This window comes from Chelon labrosus, assembly GCF_963514085.1.
Source record: "Chelon labrosus genome assembly, chromosome: 6".
NCBI lineage: Eukaryota > Metazoa > Chordata > Actinopteri > Mugiliformes > Mugilidae > Chelon > Chelon labrosus.
This window is the reverse complement of record NC_140342.1, coordinates 20,416,403-20,434,670: the sequence shown is the minus strand read 5'-3', so window position 1 is coordinate 20,434,670 and position 18,268 is coordinate 20,416,403. Positions and strand designations below refer to the sequence as shown.

Genomic DNA, 18,268 nt, shown 5'->3' with positions numbered 1-18,268 from the left:
GGGAGTGAGAGGGATGCAACACCCCTCGTGGCTGACAAAACCCCCTTGTTTTGACAGAGGACTGAGCGAGGAGGGGAATGAGTGTTTCAGCTCTGCCCTCGTGGAGGGAGGATTAAGCTGTGTGGTCGTGCTGCCTGGTGGCGCGGGGGTTGCCGGTAGGCCATGTTATCGTGTCAGTCCTCCCTCCCACGGATACGCAGATCCACGCTGCCCCCGCGACTCAAAAAGAAGCACCTGGCCAGCTCATGGAGCTCACAAGGCTCGCAGCGCTCCCGTCGGGAGCTGGGGCTGCAGCGCACTTTTCCCCCAGAATCCCAGGTCTGGGTCGACTGCAGAAGAAGGACGATTCAAAGGCATGTGTACTGTGAGGCTACAGGTTCTGTTTGCGCTTCGGAATGAGCCCTTCCTTCCCCGCTATCGCATCCAGACTCCCCGCATATTTTCCTGTGTACAAGTTTGCGGCGACAGCAGCAGAGCGGGGGCGACGAGTCGGACGGAGAGATGGTGAAACAGAAATGTCAGTTCAAAGCAGAGCGGGGCTGTTAAATGGCAGCAGGCGCCTGGCTGAGGTATCCGTCTTCCCAAGTGCTCCCTGTCTCCGCTGATCTGTCTCCGCGCCGGAGATACCTCGCCTCCAGAGGCCTACGTTAAGACCTCAGGCTACAGGAACATCAGTGTGAGGAAAACACGCAGTGAACACGGGTGGGCTACAGCTGGCATCCTTTGGCATGTTGATATCAAAGGTTGCACAAGAAGTTTCCCAGCAAATATTTATTTGGTGATATGTAGCAATATAGAACTGCAGCCTAAAGCCAAGATAAAGGTAACCCTAACCCTAGCCATAGCCCTAACCCTAACCCTAGCCCTAGCTAAAGTCTAAAAATAGGTTGTCATATAGCAGACAAAGCTTCCAATTCAGTTCTTGTCAATGGGTTAACCTCTTTCACAGCCAGTGAACATTAAATAAAAAGCCAACGTCATAATTTTATTATTTACCCAACTTTTTAGGAGCGAAGAACACATACAAACAGGCTAATCTCCGAAAATTGCTGACTGAGTTCACAAATGTGATTACTCCGTGATTGAATCCTTCACAAAGGGAGTACAAAATGTGGGACTGTTGTCGCCCGTGTGCCATGCCTGGTTTCATTCAAGAGCCCTCTGGTTAATTCATCACCGTCGCTCAGCCCCGACCCGCGCCGAGCAACAACCCAACGTGATCCGTCTAATAGAGAGTGCATGTTTGGAGGAATTATGTGTATTTCAAGTGTTTTCCTCATTACCACCGCCGCTCAGACTGCACGCTGCCAGACATTAGGGAGCATTAATGTCATGTGTGCCCGCTGGGGTGGAATTCAGCTCCTCTCCTCTCCTCTGGCCCCCCCAAAAAACTGCGAGCGATCTTTACATGACATTCATTTCAAGAAATTAGACAACCCAAGGCTAGTTCAGGTGATTGGCCCTGCCTCGCAACAAATGCGCTGTCAAACTATCATCAATCTAAAGCAGCTCTCAGTACATCCTCTGTTTCAGAGACCACTTATGTCCAAGGACGCCCCGCTCAAGTATGCCTCGTTCTTGAAAATAAATGAAAAAGGACAACACGGGTAAGAAAAATTTCCTGGATAAAAAAATAAATAAAAAGACTGTTGACTTTCTCCTACGAGGGTAACGGTGTAGATGTATTAAACATTTTAAGCAAATCTCTGTGTATTCCCAAGTCAATTGAAAAGATGTTTAAAAACTTATTAACGGGCAAAGGATAATATCCCTCCTGGAATTAGGGATTGACAGAATTGGAGCAACTCGGGTGAAACATTAATTAAAGCGAAGGGTCTGACTGTTCCATCGCCTCAGCCAGCAGACTGCCTGGAAGTCCAAAGCATCACTAGAGGCTTCAAATGTCAGTGCACAGCTTCACAATATTTAGATATTGCACGCATTTAAAAATAAAAACAAAAAAAAAATCAGCAACCAAAGTATTCAGACAACCCAATCTCTACTCTGAGGGCAAGCCCCGACGGAACGCCACACATCGCCAGAGTGCGACGGTAATGAAAAATTGCGATGGAGCCTAGATAAGAGCGATATCATAAATCCAGAGGCAGAAACCAAAGGTGAATTTTCAGAGTAAATGTCAGCTCCTCCCACCGCGAGGATAAGCCCCTATGCCTCGCCACTGTAAACGCTCTGTAATGTGCGCGCCGGTGTATCACCGGGAGATAAGGCGCACACATCCGAGGGCGTCCCATTTAATTTCCGAAAATAGTGCCCTTTTTACAAGTGCGCGGGGTGAACTTCCACCTCGCCCAAGCTACTTGCAACGATTAAAATGAAATTTCAAAAATTGTCTCCTTCCACAATTTGAGATAATAGTCCAATGAGCGCACAAAACAATGTGACCCCCTCCGCTGACCCTCTTTGTGCCGGAGAAATTGCCTCTAATGACATGCTGTAGCACAGACACATTAAGAAGATTTCTTTTACAGCTCTGCCAATTGACACATCCTCAGAAAGAATTCTCCACATGCAATAAATATGGTAACCCGCTGTACCAGAGAGAGGGAAAAAAAAAAAATACATTTTTGCCTAAAGGAATAATCTTGCATCACTCACTTGAATTCACAACGTAGCGCCTTGATGTAATAGGACAACTACACATGATTTTGAATAGAATCTGGAGGAAGAAATAACCTAATTTCATAGCGGGGTGGGGGGTGTTTAAATGATATGAATTGCCGGGGTTGCAGCAGCACACTTGGGCATATGAAATTAGGAGGCCAGCAATCAAAGTAAAACACATTCATTATCTTGGAGAAAAACGTATGTGCATGAATGCATTAACAAAAATTAATAAGACTAATCCTAATCTAACTTTTCTGAGTCAGGTGCTCCTGGAAAAGATGGACACTCCTCTGGGATTTCTTCAATTAAAAATGTGACGCTGGAGCTCAGACCTGGTTATTATAAATCTCACCCCACCTCCGTTTCATCTCCCAGCCAAAAGAAATGCCATATTTTCCTGTTGTCACCGCTGAGCCTGGCACTAATTACAACTCATACATAATCTTTTATGTAAATGCTTTTGCCTTCTTTGATCTCCCCACGTAGTCGAGGACAGCCAGATCACAGACTCGGGCTAGATCTGTCACTCGAGTCAGAAGATGGGAAGTGAAGTGGAAGGAGGTCTGATCTGTTGTGATGCTTGTCAGCCCGTGAGCACAGGGGATGTTTGATCAGGTCATTACACGAAGGGTCTAAAACAACATGGTCAACCCACCAGGAGCTTTCATCGCGATCTTTTGGGACAAATAAGCTTAGCCTCAGATGTGGACCAGTGACGACGAAGGATAAGACAGGGATTTGAGCACCTTTAGTCTCAGGATTAATCTTTCCTAAGCTGCAATGAAATTGCTTCCACGGACAGTTCTTTAACTTAATGAGCTTCTGGCTATATGTTGGAGCAGTCATTCTTCGTAATGAACCTCAAGATGGCTTGTATAAATCTGCATTTGGGTGACAGATAATGATTGGTGCTAGGAATAAATGCGGCAAAGTAGCGACCATCAGTATCAGTACGAGACCAGCCGTAGCTCATTTGCTTTTACTTCACCGTAACATCTGAGTAGGCCCCCGTGGTCCTTTCTGAGGCATAAACACAGCTGGGGGCATGACAGATAGAGGCCGGCTGTACGATACTGCTCCTACCGACAGAGAAAGGTCAGCGCCGACACCCTGGAAGGAGCCCTCAAGCTCTTATGGACATTAGGGAGCCAAACTGGCTTTCTGTGAGGCTGAAGGGTCATACAGGCAGCCCAGAGCAAGGCAGGAAGAACTACTGACAACCTCTGGCACTTCCGTCCAGTCCAAGCTCAAAGGGTTGGCTAGCCCAAATTACAAAAGAAAACATATTTATTCACATGCTACTAGCTGGGTCCAACTGTGCACATAATCAGTCTGCGTTGTTCATGATACGTTAATACGAACTTTAGCGGGATTTCATGAATAGAAAGACTATGGATTAAACAAGGTATTACTATACATGTTGTGTGCACGCAAGTCAGTATTTTGCAAGTCAGAAGTGAGCCTGAAGTCTTCAAGGAATCAAGTTCCAAGCCAAGAATGAAAAGGTGAAGCCAGCGCCCAGAGTTTCAAGTCCTAACAAGTCAGAATCTGACCAGATATGACATTAAATGGCATAATTTTTGATGTTAGAATCCTTTAGTGGTTTTATTTTAAAAGGCTTGGACTGTTGGTTTGGCAAAGCAAACACATTTCGGCACCTGGGTAAAGGCTGTTACATACTCGGCGAGAAGCAGGACGTCATTTTGTTCTCGACACATCAACTGGGCAGAACTTTTTTCTCGTGTGACATCCGGCAACTACTCTGTGATTGGTCAGAAATGTTAAGTGGGCGTGGTTAAGGCTGAGAAGCAGGAAATGCTAGCGGCCACTCTGCGAGCTCCCAGATGCTAATATTCACAGTGTGTTTCTTGCTTCTCGTGGAGTATACAACAAGCTTAACTCTAACTGACGGCATTTGTTAAACTTTCAGAAACTTCAGTTCGAATACAAGTAATCAAAATAATCATCAGTATTATGAAAATGAGTTCAACTTCGACAATCAACAGCAGGACAAGCTAGCTTTTCAAAATGAAGGCACGTTATCAAATCTGTCGCTCGGGCCTGACTCTTTTGACAACATTTTCTGCTCATTTAGCCTGGGCGCGAGATAATATGTTTGTCATGCGGGTGACGAGGCTCTTTGAAGCAAGCACGAATGCTGCCACAAGTGAAAGCTAACGGCTAAAAAGCATTGTCCCAGCAAGGCACAAGTAGAGAAGAGTCATAGAGTCAGTTAACCTAATCAGAAACGTATGTTATCCTGCAATAACTTCTTGAAGTTTGCTAACATTAATGAATCAGTCAACCACAATACACGATACACCATAGCAGACCAAATAAGGCTGCAGAAAAACTAACAACTTTTTCCGTTGTTAAATTGCCTTCCATTAAGGCCTCCGTTTACTTATGTTACTTGAACACATGCCAATTTCCGATAAAGCCAAGCAACCCGAAGAAAAGGGGCTGAGGTTCATCCCACTCAATCCCGGCTCTTTGAAAGTGCGAGCAAAAGAGGAACACCTGACAATGTATAATGAAAAGGAGAAGATTGAAAAGGAAAACTCCGCTGAGTAGAAACGGTGGTTACCAGGTTACCAGGGCTATCTTTGCTCAGGTAGGGGGGGTTTTTGATAAGAAGAGTGTAGGTGTTCTCTCCTTCCTCGTGTTCTACAAATGAACATGACAGACCTAATTCGGTGGTGTGAGGACCAGACCCGCTCTGCTCTCCCCTCTCGTCCTGCCGGTGTGGTTACTGCCTCTCTCATTCCCTCGCGCCACGGTGTCACCAATTAGCCAGGGCCCAGGTTTCATTAAGGCGCTGGCGGCCTGCCGCCTGCCGCCTTCTGTCACATCCTTGATAATAAGCCTGAGATGAGTCTACTACCTGCCACACGGAGAGAGACGAGGAGGAGGAGAACACACACACACACACACACACACACACACACACCGAGACTGGCTATTCATGACAACACGCGTCCGAGTGCTTGCTAGAGACTCGCACACTGTAAACACAGCCTATGTGTTAGTGTGCACAAACGCCTACACTCGCTCATGCATGGCTGCAGACGATCTGTCGACGCTTGACTGTCTTTTGTTCGGACAATTATAGAAATGAAAGCTGAATGATGAAATGTAGAATGACGGGAAGGGAGGGGAATTCAGCGGGCTCATCTCAACGTCGAGAAGCTTCGGTGTGAGATTGTTAGGAATAAAAAACAATAGAAAGATACGCTGATCAGGCATAACATTATGAACCTAAACCTTCCAACTGTTGTGTCGGTCTCTCTTGTGCTTCAAAAACAGTTGTGATTCATCAGAGAATGGACATGGGCCTTCTGAGGGTGTCCTGTGGTGTCAGAATGTTGTTAGTAGGGGCCTTTGGGTCCTATGGGTTTTGTGTGTGTGTGTGTATGTGGCCATCAAGGAGTGTCATTGCTATGGGGTGGGGGTGTCTGGTCTGGTCTAGGTGGGTGCTACATGTCTAAGTAACATCTACACTAATTCCAGGTCCAAAAGTTTCCCAGGAGATCGTTGAATTGTCACAAGGTGGTCAATATCATTTACTTCTCCTGTCAGTGGTCTTAATGTTGTGGCTGATAACTCAGTTTTGGTTTAGGAGCCATTTTGGAACGGTTCATAATTTCACATGAATATTGACAGGAACTCCATCAGTTTCTGAGAGTAATATGGAGATCTGTGTACTAACTTTCTCCAAATGTTGATTTAAATCAATCATCAAATAATCAGTAACCAAGATTTAAAGTCCAACCAGACTTGACCATTTTTATTTCTTTCAATACCAAGAAATGATTGCGCTTTGACACCATTTCTGAGTTTCGATCACGAAACGATCTACTGTACGTTTGCAGCTACAGCGGAGCTATGTTGGCAGTTATAGAGAAAGAACAGCTGTGGTGACGCCGGGGTAAAGTTTTCCCCGGAGAAAGGAACCTGGTGGGTTGAAGGAGGGAGATTTTCAGATACACAGGTGCTGCTGAATATTAGTCTCACGGCAAGAAGTCTGGGCTCATGGGAGTGAATTATTCATCCTCTGAACTCTGCCTCGCACTTCTGCCTTATACCAGGCCGCTGTTTGAAGCTGCTGCAAATTCCCAGCAACTAAATAAGACTGTGGATCCGCTCCGGAGATGAGCCAAGCTTGTCTGTCCTGCTGAGGCACGGCTAGGAAATTCACTGATACCAACACGTTCATATATTCAGTGAAGTTTCCCCTACTGTTTTCTCTAAGGGCACAACGATGATATGCAGTGACATTGGATGTCAGTCTGAAGTTAAAGCAGACATATTTTAAAACTATTTTAAGGAATAAGAAATTGTATTCAACTTACGCCGATCATGCATATCATTATGACCACCTTCCTAATATTGTGTAGGTCTCCCTTGTGCCTCTAAAACAGATGTGACTCATCAGAGAATGGACATGGGCCTTCTGAGGGTGTCCTGTGGTGTCTGGCAACATGATGTCGTTAGTGGGGGCCTTTGAGTCCTATAGGTTGAGAGGAGGGGCCTCTGTGGATCATCCCACAGATACTTGATCAAGTGAATTTGGAGGCCAGGTCAACAAAAAATGCATAAAAAACAGCACAAGGTCTGTTTTTTATGCTTTTTTGAGTTGTTCCTAAAGTTGTTCCTGCTGGGGATGGCTGCTGCCATCAAGGAGTGTCATTGCTATGGGGTGGTGGTCTAGGTTGGTGGTACATGTCTAAGTAACATCTACATGAATGCCAGGTCCAAAGGTTTCCCACCAGAACACTGAATTGTCACAAGACTGTCAATGTCATTTACTTCTCCTGTCAGTGGTCATAATGTTATGGGTGATCGGTGTATGTGCCAGCTACATGTTGGCAGTTGAGGCTGTCTTGAACTTCAACCGATACGGTTCCTGGTTCGTCTGTAATAAACCACACCAAGTGGCTCATCTGTGGCCTCTTCCATACATTTCCACTCAGGATTCTTTAAGTGTCTCTCCCTTATAAAGGTCTCCCATTTCTTTTTTTTTTTTTTTTTGTGCCTGTCTCTTTTAATAAATCTCTCTACACGCTACCTTCAGCCGAGATCCTATTATGAATAATGCCCCCATTTAGAGATCTGGGAATGGCAACAGGGAAATCCTCAGTTAGCCCTGGGAGTTGCTGAAAGGCTTAGCTGAACAGGGAAAAGATATGTTTGCATTTTTGTCAAACCATAGCTTCAGCAGCGGGCAATGATATTCACACTGGAGAAAAATATTCACATCATATTCACAATGTTCGCCGTCGCCGTCGTAGCCCTTGAGGATATAAACGCGCGGTAAAATGAACAAGCTACATTAAACATATCAATCCAACATAGCGAGACTGCTTCACTTTAATGTGTTTATTTTTATAATAAACACATCTGGGTGATTTTGTTCCAACTTGTTCAAGTCTAGTGTTATTAGCGATGATATATGTGACACGCAGGCTGCAGGATTGATGATAGCGTAGCTGAAAAACCAACTGATGCTCGAGGCTCTCCACATTAATTACTCCTTTTGCTCCGATACTAGTAAGTCTCTGGGATATCACAATTCAACTGAATTGATCCCCCCGGCTGGGCCGCGCGCTATCATTACAATCAACTCGTCAGATTTTCGCCGGTTTTGTTCATCCAGATGTGCATTATTCCATAAAAACACGTGTTTTCAACTTTGCTTCCGTTTTCGCGACGCGGCGCTTCACCCACACTTCTAATGACTCCTGCGCCCTGTAATTTCTTTAGCGTGGCAAACTCTGATTACAGGGTGGGAGTCGAGCTTCGAGCCAAGCATCATCTTTTTCCAGTTATTGTTTTGTGCTTGCCCCGTCTTTAACGCAGGCCCTTGCAGCTGTGAGTCTCAATAGCCGCTCAGATGAAGCGGTGTTTAACGCCGAAACAAGTACGACGGCCTGATGCAGTGCAGCCCACGGGGACCGACCCTTAATGCATTATTTGCTCAGGCACGTTGGCAAATTAAACAAGGACCACATAAGGAACTGAGCTGACACTGGTCGCGTCGACTGCCTGCGTTAGTGGACAGGCTTGCAGTTAAACCAACGTGTCCCCGGAAGAGCTATTAACGAAGTTTGCCACATTTCCACACGCCACTTGAAGCTCAGGTGCATATTCACATTATCATTTTCTAAATGTTGAGACAAATGTTTTCCCCTGCATCGTTCCCAGCAGTGTATCCTCCTTCCTCCTCCTCCTCTTCCCTTTTGAAAGCATGGACACCCCCTCCCTCTGGCTCTGACAGCTCCGGAGTGACCACCCTGCGCGGTGCACAGCATACAGTAATGCCATTAAACCTCCCCCCCCGGGGAATCAGTCATGCGGAGGTTTGCGCTTAGGGCCAATACAAAAGAGGCCCATTTGACAAGGAGCCAAGCCCAGCCCGAGGAGGTCAAAGGGCTGTTTACAGAACAACAGTCTCTTATCAGCTGTACGCTTCCCCGAGGAGTCTCCACCGCAAACAGATAACAGCCTCCAAATAGGCGCCGGAGTGTGACCGATAGGAGTATAATCAGGTACATTCTGCTTTGGGAGGAAGAAGCGGGGGATAAGGGTGGATAATAGTGCACTCGACTGTTAGCGGTGCGCTCATGTGCCAGGGGGATGCCTCTGCTTTAAAAACATACAGTAAACAAGGAAAAAAAAAGCTCAATTTTGCTCCAAATGCCATGAAAAAATACTACCTTTTTTTCCTCCCCCTCCACATGCTAATAACCACTAATCAACAGCACCACTGAGGCCTGACGCATCCTCAGGGATCGCTTCATTATTGAACAGTTAAATGGTCAATAGGTTCAGCCAAGGCAGCTTTTAGCACAAGGGCAAATAGACGGCGTAAAAGCCAATGCAAATAACTGGCACTCAAACAAGGCCTAATGCATTAATGACTGCGTGACGTGCGCTAATGTGACGGCAACAGATTCAGACTGACAGTAATGGAGAATTTTGCCCCTGGTTATACTCATAAGGCCCGGATGGGGAGAGAAGGAGGAGGGACGTACACCTGCCCGCTGCCTGAGCCTTGACAGAAGCCTAATAAATAACAGGAGACAAGGTGAAACAGCAGTAGCAGCACCCCCACCACCACCACCCACGTCCTTCCTCCTCCCACTGCCACCACCTACACTACCAACCACACGTGTGAGCGACGGCAACCCGCGCAGACAGCTTTCTGGCACGAACCAGAGTCTCCTCCAAGTTAGCAAGAGCACCCGTCCCGCGAAGGAGCAGACTTTGGTTATGCATGAAATCGCGGTAGAAACTTTGCACCTCTCCGGCTACGTGACCGCGCCGCTAAAGCAGCGGCGGGAGTTTCGTTTGACAGACTCGAAATTAAGCTCAAGGCGCCGGGGCCGTACGCTCACCTGAACCTAGCGTTAAGGCGCGCTCTATCAGAATCAATTTCAATTCACATGATAACCCCCGGGTTACGGACGGCTATGCCGAACAGATCCAGCTGATTGGGCGGGAAGTTTGGAAGGTGGGCGAGGAGCGTGCCGGGGTCGGGGTCAATTCAATCTGAGCGCAATGAAAAAACTCGTGGGAATGCCAATCATTCGTCACCGAGCAGCACAACAGGAGGAGTCAAGTTTCCACAAAAGAGGAGTGAAAGGGAGCTACCACTCCAGCGTGGCGCACAGAGAAGCGGCCTCACAATCAGTTGAGCAGACACACACGCCGCGGTAATGTCCTGATTTAAACCGCTCCTCTTTCTCCTCCCTCGCCCCCCCTCCTCCATCTCGTCACCATTAATAACAATTGAGACCCTTGGAGCATTAATTAGTGAAAATTTCCAGGAGACTCTGAGCCACCTACAATGAATGCAGACTTCTGTAAACATGATCCGCTGCATAGTAAGTTGTTGTTTTTCCTTCCTACAAGGATTTTTTTTTTTTTTAGACATGGTGATGAGATCACAGAATTGTTGGAGCATGCCTAACGCACACACACACACACACGGGCACTCTCACAAACACTAACCCCCCCAGCCCGCCCTTCCTCTGTCTCTTACTCGCTCTTCATTAGGCAGCCCCTGTGCTGGCCTGTGCGCGATTCATTAGCTTTTATCCTCTTCATTTGAAGAAGGAGCTGTGTATAATTAGAGCATCTCTGTTTGTCCGGCACCCTTCACGCAGTCACATCTCAAGGCATTATCATTCCGTTGCAGAGCTCCCAGATAACATAAGCCACATCAGGCGCCTCGAGGACGAGCTTCAAACTATTACCGCCTCTCAAGAATGTAAATAAAATCACTCGCAAATCAACAGCTAATGACCGAGCGTGGCGGGGCGACAGACAGCTAATGATTGAATTTGGAGTGGCTCTCCAGGGATATGAAGATGACGAACCATATTGGCTACAGTTTCAAGATTTTACTCGCTTTCTTTTTTAGATTAAAAGCGCTCATGATAGTCCACTTTTCATACTCACAGCCCAGCTCACGGGTGCTTGGACAGCCACATGTTTGTTGGCGCCGTGCTCCGGCTCTTTAACCTCAGACCGTTTGTTCTTTTCATTGTGTTTTCGAGCTTTAATTTGAGCTTAAATTTCATAGTCACTTTAAATGTATAGTATGGAAATCATAGTCGCAGCCCCTAATTTTAGGACAATGATCATAAACATATAGTGAAAGCTCCCAAAGAGCTGTGGAAGGTTTTTTTTTTTCCGCCAGGTTAGCCATCTACTCAAATTATAATGTGCTTCTCACCCTGAAGACCAAACTGCAGGCAACAAGCGAGAAGTGAAAACAGCTTCAATTCAGCGAGCGTCAGCTACAGCGCCTGAGGTGTTTGCTTAGGATTTGACACCAAATATTAAATGCGATGTCAGAAAACAGGAAGGGAAGAGTTATATCTCAAAGTCTTTACAGATCACAAATAGTAGAAATAAACAGATCAATTGGACCTGCTACACGACAGCGTATTGACGATTTGACATTAAGATCCCCTCCCTGTTCCGTCTTCAAGAGCACTTCAGGGTTGCCTTAAAGTCGGCAAATCTGATTGAGCACTGCATTTAGCATTTGAGGGATTGAGTGTGACTTTTTTTGGAGTGCATGTTAACTCACTTCCTGCGCCCTAAATTGGGGTCTGTCTATTAAAACTGCTACAGATACCACAGAGTTAATTTTAAGTGGATTTAAGCTAAATCTGAGCGCCGGGACTTTTTGAATTTAGAGTCGGTGTTTGATTTTAGATCACCGTATAAACCCGCTCTTAATCATTTGACTTTTTTTTTCCCCCAGAGCAGTTAAATATAATAAAAGCTGAACATATCCAACTCTGAATCAGTCTCCACTCTGGTTGTGCGGCTTTCTGCCCGAATTTATGTTAAAACCCCACCCTTGGTTCAGTTTCCTACATCCCTTGTGGCAACTTCCAGAGAAAAGCTGACTTTGTCCATCATTACCAAGCTGAATATTGTTTCAAACTGTGTTCCTTATCTTCAAAATGTGACATATTGTATTATTCTGACATAATACGTCTCATGGAAACAGCTAAATGTTAGATACCCTTCTATTTTATGATGCTCTACGCCGACGACTGGCTACTCTACATTCTTGACCTTTTGCTGATTATGGCAGTAATGTGTGCAGGAAAGAAGAGTTTGCAGGTGTTTTAGGGTTTCTTTTAAGAGTTAAACTGTTGTTTGTCACCAGCTATTAGATAGACTGGATACTGGAACGTATTTAAATCCTGTACCAACAGCAATAAGACTCCCTCTTCTTTTCATTTCACACAAAGTAGTGCGTGTTAGACCTCTCTGCCAGTAAAAGAAGGATAATACTGTCAGTCTAGTCACTTCAAACAAATGTTCCAAGTCTATACGGCAGCACTTAATATTTGCAAGTTCTTAAAGTTTTTTTTTTATTATTATTAAAGCAACACGCCCCCTCATGTCTACCAGCCGTGATCAGTCTTGAGACAGCTCGGCTGACAAACTCGGCGGACCCCTTTTCCAGGAAGTCACACGTGTACCCGCAGTGTTTGAACAGCTTCAGTAAATCCATGCGTTTCCACCGCCCTCATTATCATCATAATAAAAAAAGTGTCTGAAAAGCAAAGTTACAGAAGAACGTAGACGCCTCACTTTCTGCTTTGTACTATCATCAATCACCAAGGAGCCTTTTTTTCCTCTCCTTTCCTCCAACACTGGTTGAAGCCATCCTATTTAAAAAAAAAAAAAAATAACAAAAAAAACCACATGCATATTTAATTTCATTCTCCACTGGCTCACACAAAGAAAACTGCCACCCTTCAGGACACCTTTCGGGAAAAGTCTCTATTAAATCTGAGTCAGCTGGGAGAGAGGGGGAGAAAAAAAATTAAAGGGAGACATTTCATGAGTGAAAAACTATCTAAGTTACTGCCTGACTTCAAATGAAGTGCTGTTTATCTTCTCGAGCAGCCAATGTGTTGTTTTACTCCTTAGTCACAGCTTGGATGGCAATCAGGATCGGTCAACCAGGACGCTATCAGCAGCAGTCACTCCGCGGTGACAAACTACAGCTCCGCACCGCGAGCGCGGGCATTATTCTCAACACACGGCTCACCCCTATCAGAAAACAAGGCAGGTTTTATGGCCGCTGGAAAAGGTGGTAAACATAACAAAGCGCCGAGCTCCCTGGAATTTAATGTGCTCGGTCAAAAGACAGAGTATAGATATCAAAGGCCAGGCCTTCTTGGAGAAGAAGAAGAAAAAAAATCTGTCTTCATAATGCAGAAAACAAAAGCACTGGCCATACACAACAAGTGATTTATGGTGTTGTTTTTTTTGCTTTCTCTCTGAACATCCAAGGATAAAACAGAAGAGCTGCTCATCCCTACCTTAACACACAGAACACATATGCGGGTGCACAAACAAGTTCACAGAGAAAGGAAACTGATACAGTGTGAGATTCTGGTTAGGGAGTTTTTCTTTTCTTTCTTTTTCTTTTTTTAAGTGCAAATTAAAAGACCTCCAAAGGGCCTTTCTCCTCTGTGATCAAATTGAGGCTGCACAGTCACAAGGTGCTGATACGGTTGCTCTGAAGTAGACCGGTGCTCTGGTTACCTCCGTGATCTAATTATCGCACGAGCCGTTATCACATACCCCCCAATCCACCCGCCCCATAACAAATGCCTCCCGCCGCATACACGCTTCTCATATTTAGCCTCTGCCTCTCCATCCGTGTGTGGCTAATCCGTCACCTAGCCGGGGAGAGTAAAACACATCCAATTGATTTCTTCCTGGTTTACATATTTACACACACACTCATGCAATTAGGAGCGCGTTTATCGATGGTTTCGGGCACCACTGGGAGCCCTGCAGTGCAGCCCACTCCAATAGATCTCTTGATTTCTGGGGTTGCCGGCGGGCAGGACTGATAAACCTCACATAAAAATATGGACTGGGAATACTTTGAGCTTTAGGGTGAGTTCTCAGTCACTAAAACTGACCCATTGCTGTTGAGACTGTTTGATAAAAGGCTATTTGATTACTATAAAATCCGTAATAGGTCCTCTGTAGGTGTCTGAATATGACTCTATAAAATAAAAAATGTCTTCAGTCTGGGGTAAAAAAAAAAAAAGAGAGAGAGAAAGGAAATAAAGCAGTAAGTAGTTGTTTGGCTCTATTTGTGAGCAATATGCCACATGCAGCGCCGACACAAACAGTCTCCAAAGGGTATTTGAATTCTGATCTGTGTGTCTGACTCTGGTCCTCCACTCTGAGTAGCTTAACTTCATCATCTGAGCGTCATATTATGTGTGTGCCATGCTGCCCCCAACAGGCTCTCTGGAAAACGAATCAGCCGTCTGTTGAATCCCACCGCAGCCAAGTATAATAAGACTTCATCACCCCCCAAACACACACACACACACATATCGCTTCCCCCAAGAGTTTAAAATCAAACAAATATGCATATGTGTGTGAGATTTCCTGATGCAGCTCTAGTTGTACCGGGAGAATGGATCAGATCACCTTCAGACTGGACGTCCACTGCTCATACATTGATTGGATATGGGCTAATGTGCCTTTTTCTCCCCCTCACATAGATAATGCCATTGTTGAGAGAGCAGAAATGACCCCTATAGGGGCTAATTTAGACTCTGAATGTTTAATCCCCTCGGGCAAGCTGCGATCATTATATTGAAGGTGAAATGTCTGCACTGTTATTTGAATGGTTCTAATGAGTGAAATCATTATGTGCTACTTTTACTAGTCATAGCTTGCACCCTGTGTTGCTGGGTTCATTTTGCACTTCCTGCATTTTGTGTTTTGCGTGCACCCATTCTGCACGCAGTGAGAATAAAGTTGAATCTAATCTGATCTAAGCCCTGAACTTTTTCTCTTCCTGGACTGGAAGCGGAAGCTGAACCGTGGACGCCTTGGTTGTTGTTCAGCTGCTTTCTGTGCGTCAACAATGTGTCAGATGGCGAAACAACAAAATGCACTCACAGGGAGGAAACCACAAAGCAAACACTTTTCACTTGAAGGCCCCCCTCCCTCCCTCACAGACACATAAAAGTGGACGAGTTCTGATTAACTTTTCAGAAATCACTGAGATATCTGCCTGAACTCGGATTGCGCACGGACAGTCCTAAACAGATATACAAAGTGCACGTCTACTCATCTACAACAACGGCACAAACGCATTAAAATATACAAAGAACAGCATAGGTGTGTGACACATATAATTTGATATGATGCACTGACCCGTTTTTAAACCTTAAAACCGCCAAATTGGAGCTTTGCGCACAATGTATAAATCACAGCACGCATTTTAAGCAGACGGCTACACTTTAATGTGGCCGTAATCCGTGTGTGCGTGGACTCTCTGGCACTGTGATTTAAGTTCACGGTGAAATAATGACAGGAGGTCTTCGTTTTGGCTTAACGCCTCGCCGTGCTAACCGACAGCGCGCAGGGGCGCTTGCGGTGCGCGAATCCCTTGAGGTTAATCACATTAGACAGCAACTTATCAAGATAAAGTTAGACGCACACGGACACTTCTTAAACTTGTGCATGACAGCGGCTCTGGAAGCGGCGGAGGTGGAGGTGGCGGAGGTGGCGGGCGGCGGAGGAGTTCCGCGGCGCACCTGCTCTCCGCGCACCCGAGCTCCAAAAGGTGACAACAACTCCTCCTGCTCAATCCCAGTAATCGTAGCGTTGCGCTGGGGCGTTCAATAAAACCTGAGCTCAAAAATAAATGCCGCCCTCGTGCATCAATACTTCCACGTTAACGCAGGCGTTTGTATTTACGCCGTAAATATTAATTGCAGACTTCAAACTGCGGGTAAACTATCAGGCAAAACAGTGGGCGAACTCATTTTTGTGCCTCCTCTACTTCGCGTACCGGCATGTGGCATTAGGAAAAAAAAGCATTCGGTACCTGCAGACATCTCCAGGTGATCGTCCTTACCTTTAAAAACTTCCCCTCGGACGGACAACAGCAGGGTTATTGCAGCAAACAAGCAATTGATAACTTTATCCATGTCGGCAGCGCCGTCGTAGCGTCAACCCCCCCAGCCGCGGGGTTAACTGGCAACTCTTCTGTCTGCGCTGGAACTTGAATCCTACCTATACTTTTAGGAGTGCAAAAAAAACAAAAAAAAAAACTAAAGTGTCCTCGTGCCTTGGCGTGCTGTCGGTGAGTGAGAGGAGACTGTCGCCGACGCGGCTGCTCCTTGCCGGCTTGCTTCACACTTGGAGGAGGAATGTGTGTGAGTGAGTCCTGATTCCTGAATTACGCCTGGATTGAGTGGTCCGGCAGCTCCAGGAGGAGAGCGGCGGCTGTGCGCGCTCCGTCTGGCCGGTAGAGGGCGCGTGTGAGTCCCCCCCCCCCCCCTCTCTCCGCCTGTGAGCGAGGGGACAGGCGGAGGTGTGCGCCTCCTCCTGCCTGCGACCGAGGCTGTCATTGGTGTTCATTTGGAACAGCTGCGAAGTTAGTTCAGGGAAAGTAGGAGCCGTGGAAGCAGGTATGTGCTGTTAATCCAGCCAGTCTCCACGCTGATACTGGCTTTGTGTTGGCATTCTTTGAGTTCCCAAAGAAAAATGAAAAAACTTTGAACATTTTCCTCTTTAAATATGACATATTTGATCTAATATGTGACAAAGATCTGGACTCTCCTTTGTCACAGTCTAAACATGAGCATTTCATTGATGCAAATAAATATACCCCTTGCATTTTCAGCCAAAATGTGAACTATTGTTCCGTATAATGACATTACAGCGCAGTTCTGTCTCCTTATTGTTATAATGAGAGAGCAATGCACTGCAATAAGTTCTGTCATCACATCAAAGCGATTTCTTTCTCATGGTTTAAGGCCCAGATCTCTTTGCTTATGGACAGTTTTAGTCAAATCTTGGGTAGATCACGTGTTATCAGCTGCTGCAAAATAGGCCCCAAATGCATTTTGGTTGAGGATGTGATCCCACCCTACCCAGTTAACTGTTCCATCCTAACTCTTCTGTAAAATACCTTATGATCCTTCATATATTCATACTTTATTCCGGTCTGTTCATCTTTTCTGCCTGTGCTCTGTTCATTCTTATAACCGACTTTGTAGCACCCTGCATACCTGCTACTCTTTTCTAAAAGTAGTGCGTTGTATGCTGGCTTTATCTATCATTTCTTTAACGCATCACCTGTTATCACATGCTCATGTTTTTGTATCATGTATACAAGCTACATGTACACCGATCAGCCACAACATTATGACCAAGAGAAGTGAATAACATTGACCATCTCGTGACAATTCAGTGTTTTGCTGGGAAACTTTTGGACCTGGCATTCATTCATGTGGATGTTACTTAGACGTGTACCACCCACTTATACCAGACCAGGCACCCCCACCCCATAGCAATGACACTCCTTGATGGCAGCAGCCATCCCCAGCAGGATGCAGCCTGACACAGACACACACACACAAAAAATGTTTAGGAACAAATCAAAAGGCACCCACAAGGTGTTGACCTGGCCTCCAAATTCACTAGATCCCAAACTGATCAAGTATCTGTGGGATGATCCACAGAGGACCCTCCCCTCAACCCTTAGGAACCAAAGGACCTCCTCCGCTAACAACATTCTGTTGCCAGACACCACAGGACACCCTCAGAAGGCCCATGTCCATTCTCTGATGAGTCACAACCGTTTTTTTGGAGGCACAAGGGAGACCTACACAATATTAGGAAGGTGGTCATAATGTTATGCCTGATTGGTGTATATTACAATGCCATGAAATGCAACAGGGACACCAAGGCATGGTCCAACATGGACATATAAAACTAAATAAAACATATTAGGAAGGTGGTCGTAATGTTATGCCTGATCGGTGTATATTGCAGCAATACCATATGAATATTTAATCAATCAAGCCTGACAAGTCACTTGTGGCTCTTTTGCTGAAGGTGATTTTTATAAATAAACCCACTGGATAAGCTGCAGAAGCCACTTTCATGCTCAACTTGACACCTTCATTTATTAACTTATTACATTAAAATCTTTGCCAGATGGATTCTTAATCAGAGTTCACCTTGCGCGTCCTTTCTGATCAAATTCCTGCATTGATCCTATTAAAGGCCGACATTCAAGAGGACTTTGTTATCTGACCTGGGAAGACAGTCATGC

At 45.6% G+C, this 18,268-nt stretch overlaps 1 protein-coding gene across 3 annotated transcripts in view; it reads right to left on the bottom strand.

Annotated features, from left to right (window-relative positions):
* LOC311489505 (receptor-type tyrosine-protein phosphatase mu) overlaps positions 1 to 16,352 on the bottom strand; it is a 155,241-nt gene extending 138,889 nt beyond the window's left edge. For 2 of the 3 annotated variants that reach the window (XM_084546617.1, XM_084546619.1), the window contains exon 1: positions 16,061 to 16,351. In XM_084546617.1, coding sequence (XP_084402743.1) covers positions 16,061 to 16,133 — 73 coding nt within the window. In that variant the 5' untranslated portion in view covers positions 16,134 to 16,351. Of the gene's footprint in view, positions 1 to 16,060 lie in introns of all 3 variants that reach the window. The other variant, XM_084546618.1, reaches the window with a different exon arrangement.
* Between the last annotated feature and the right edge of the window lie 1,916 nt (positions 16,353 to 18,268).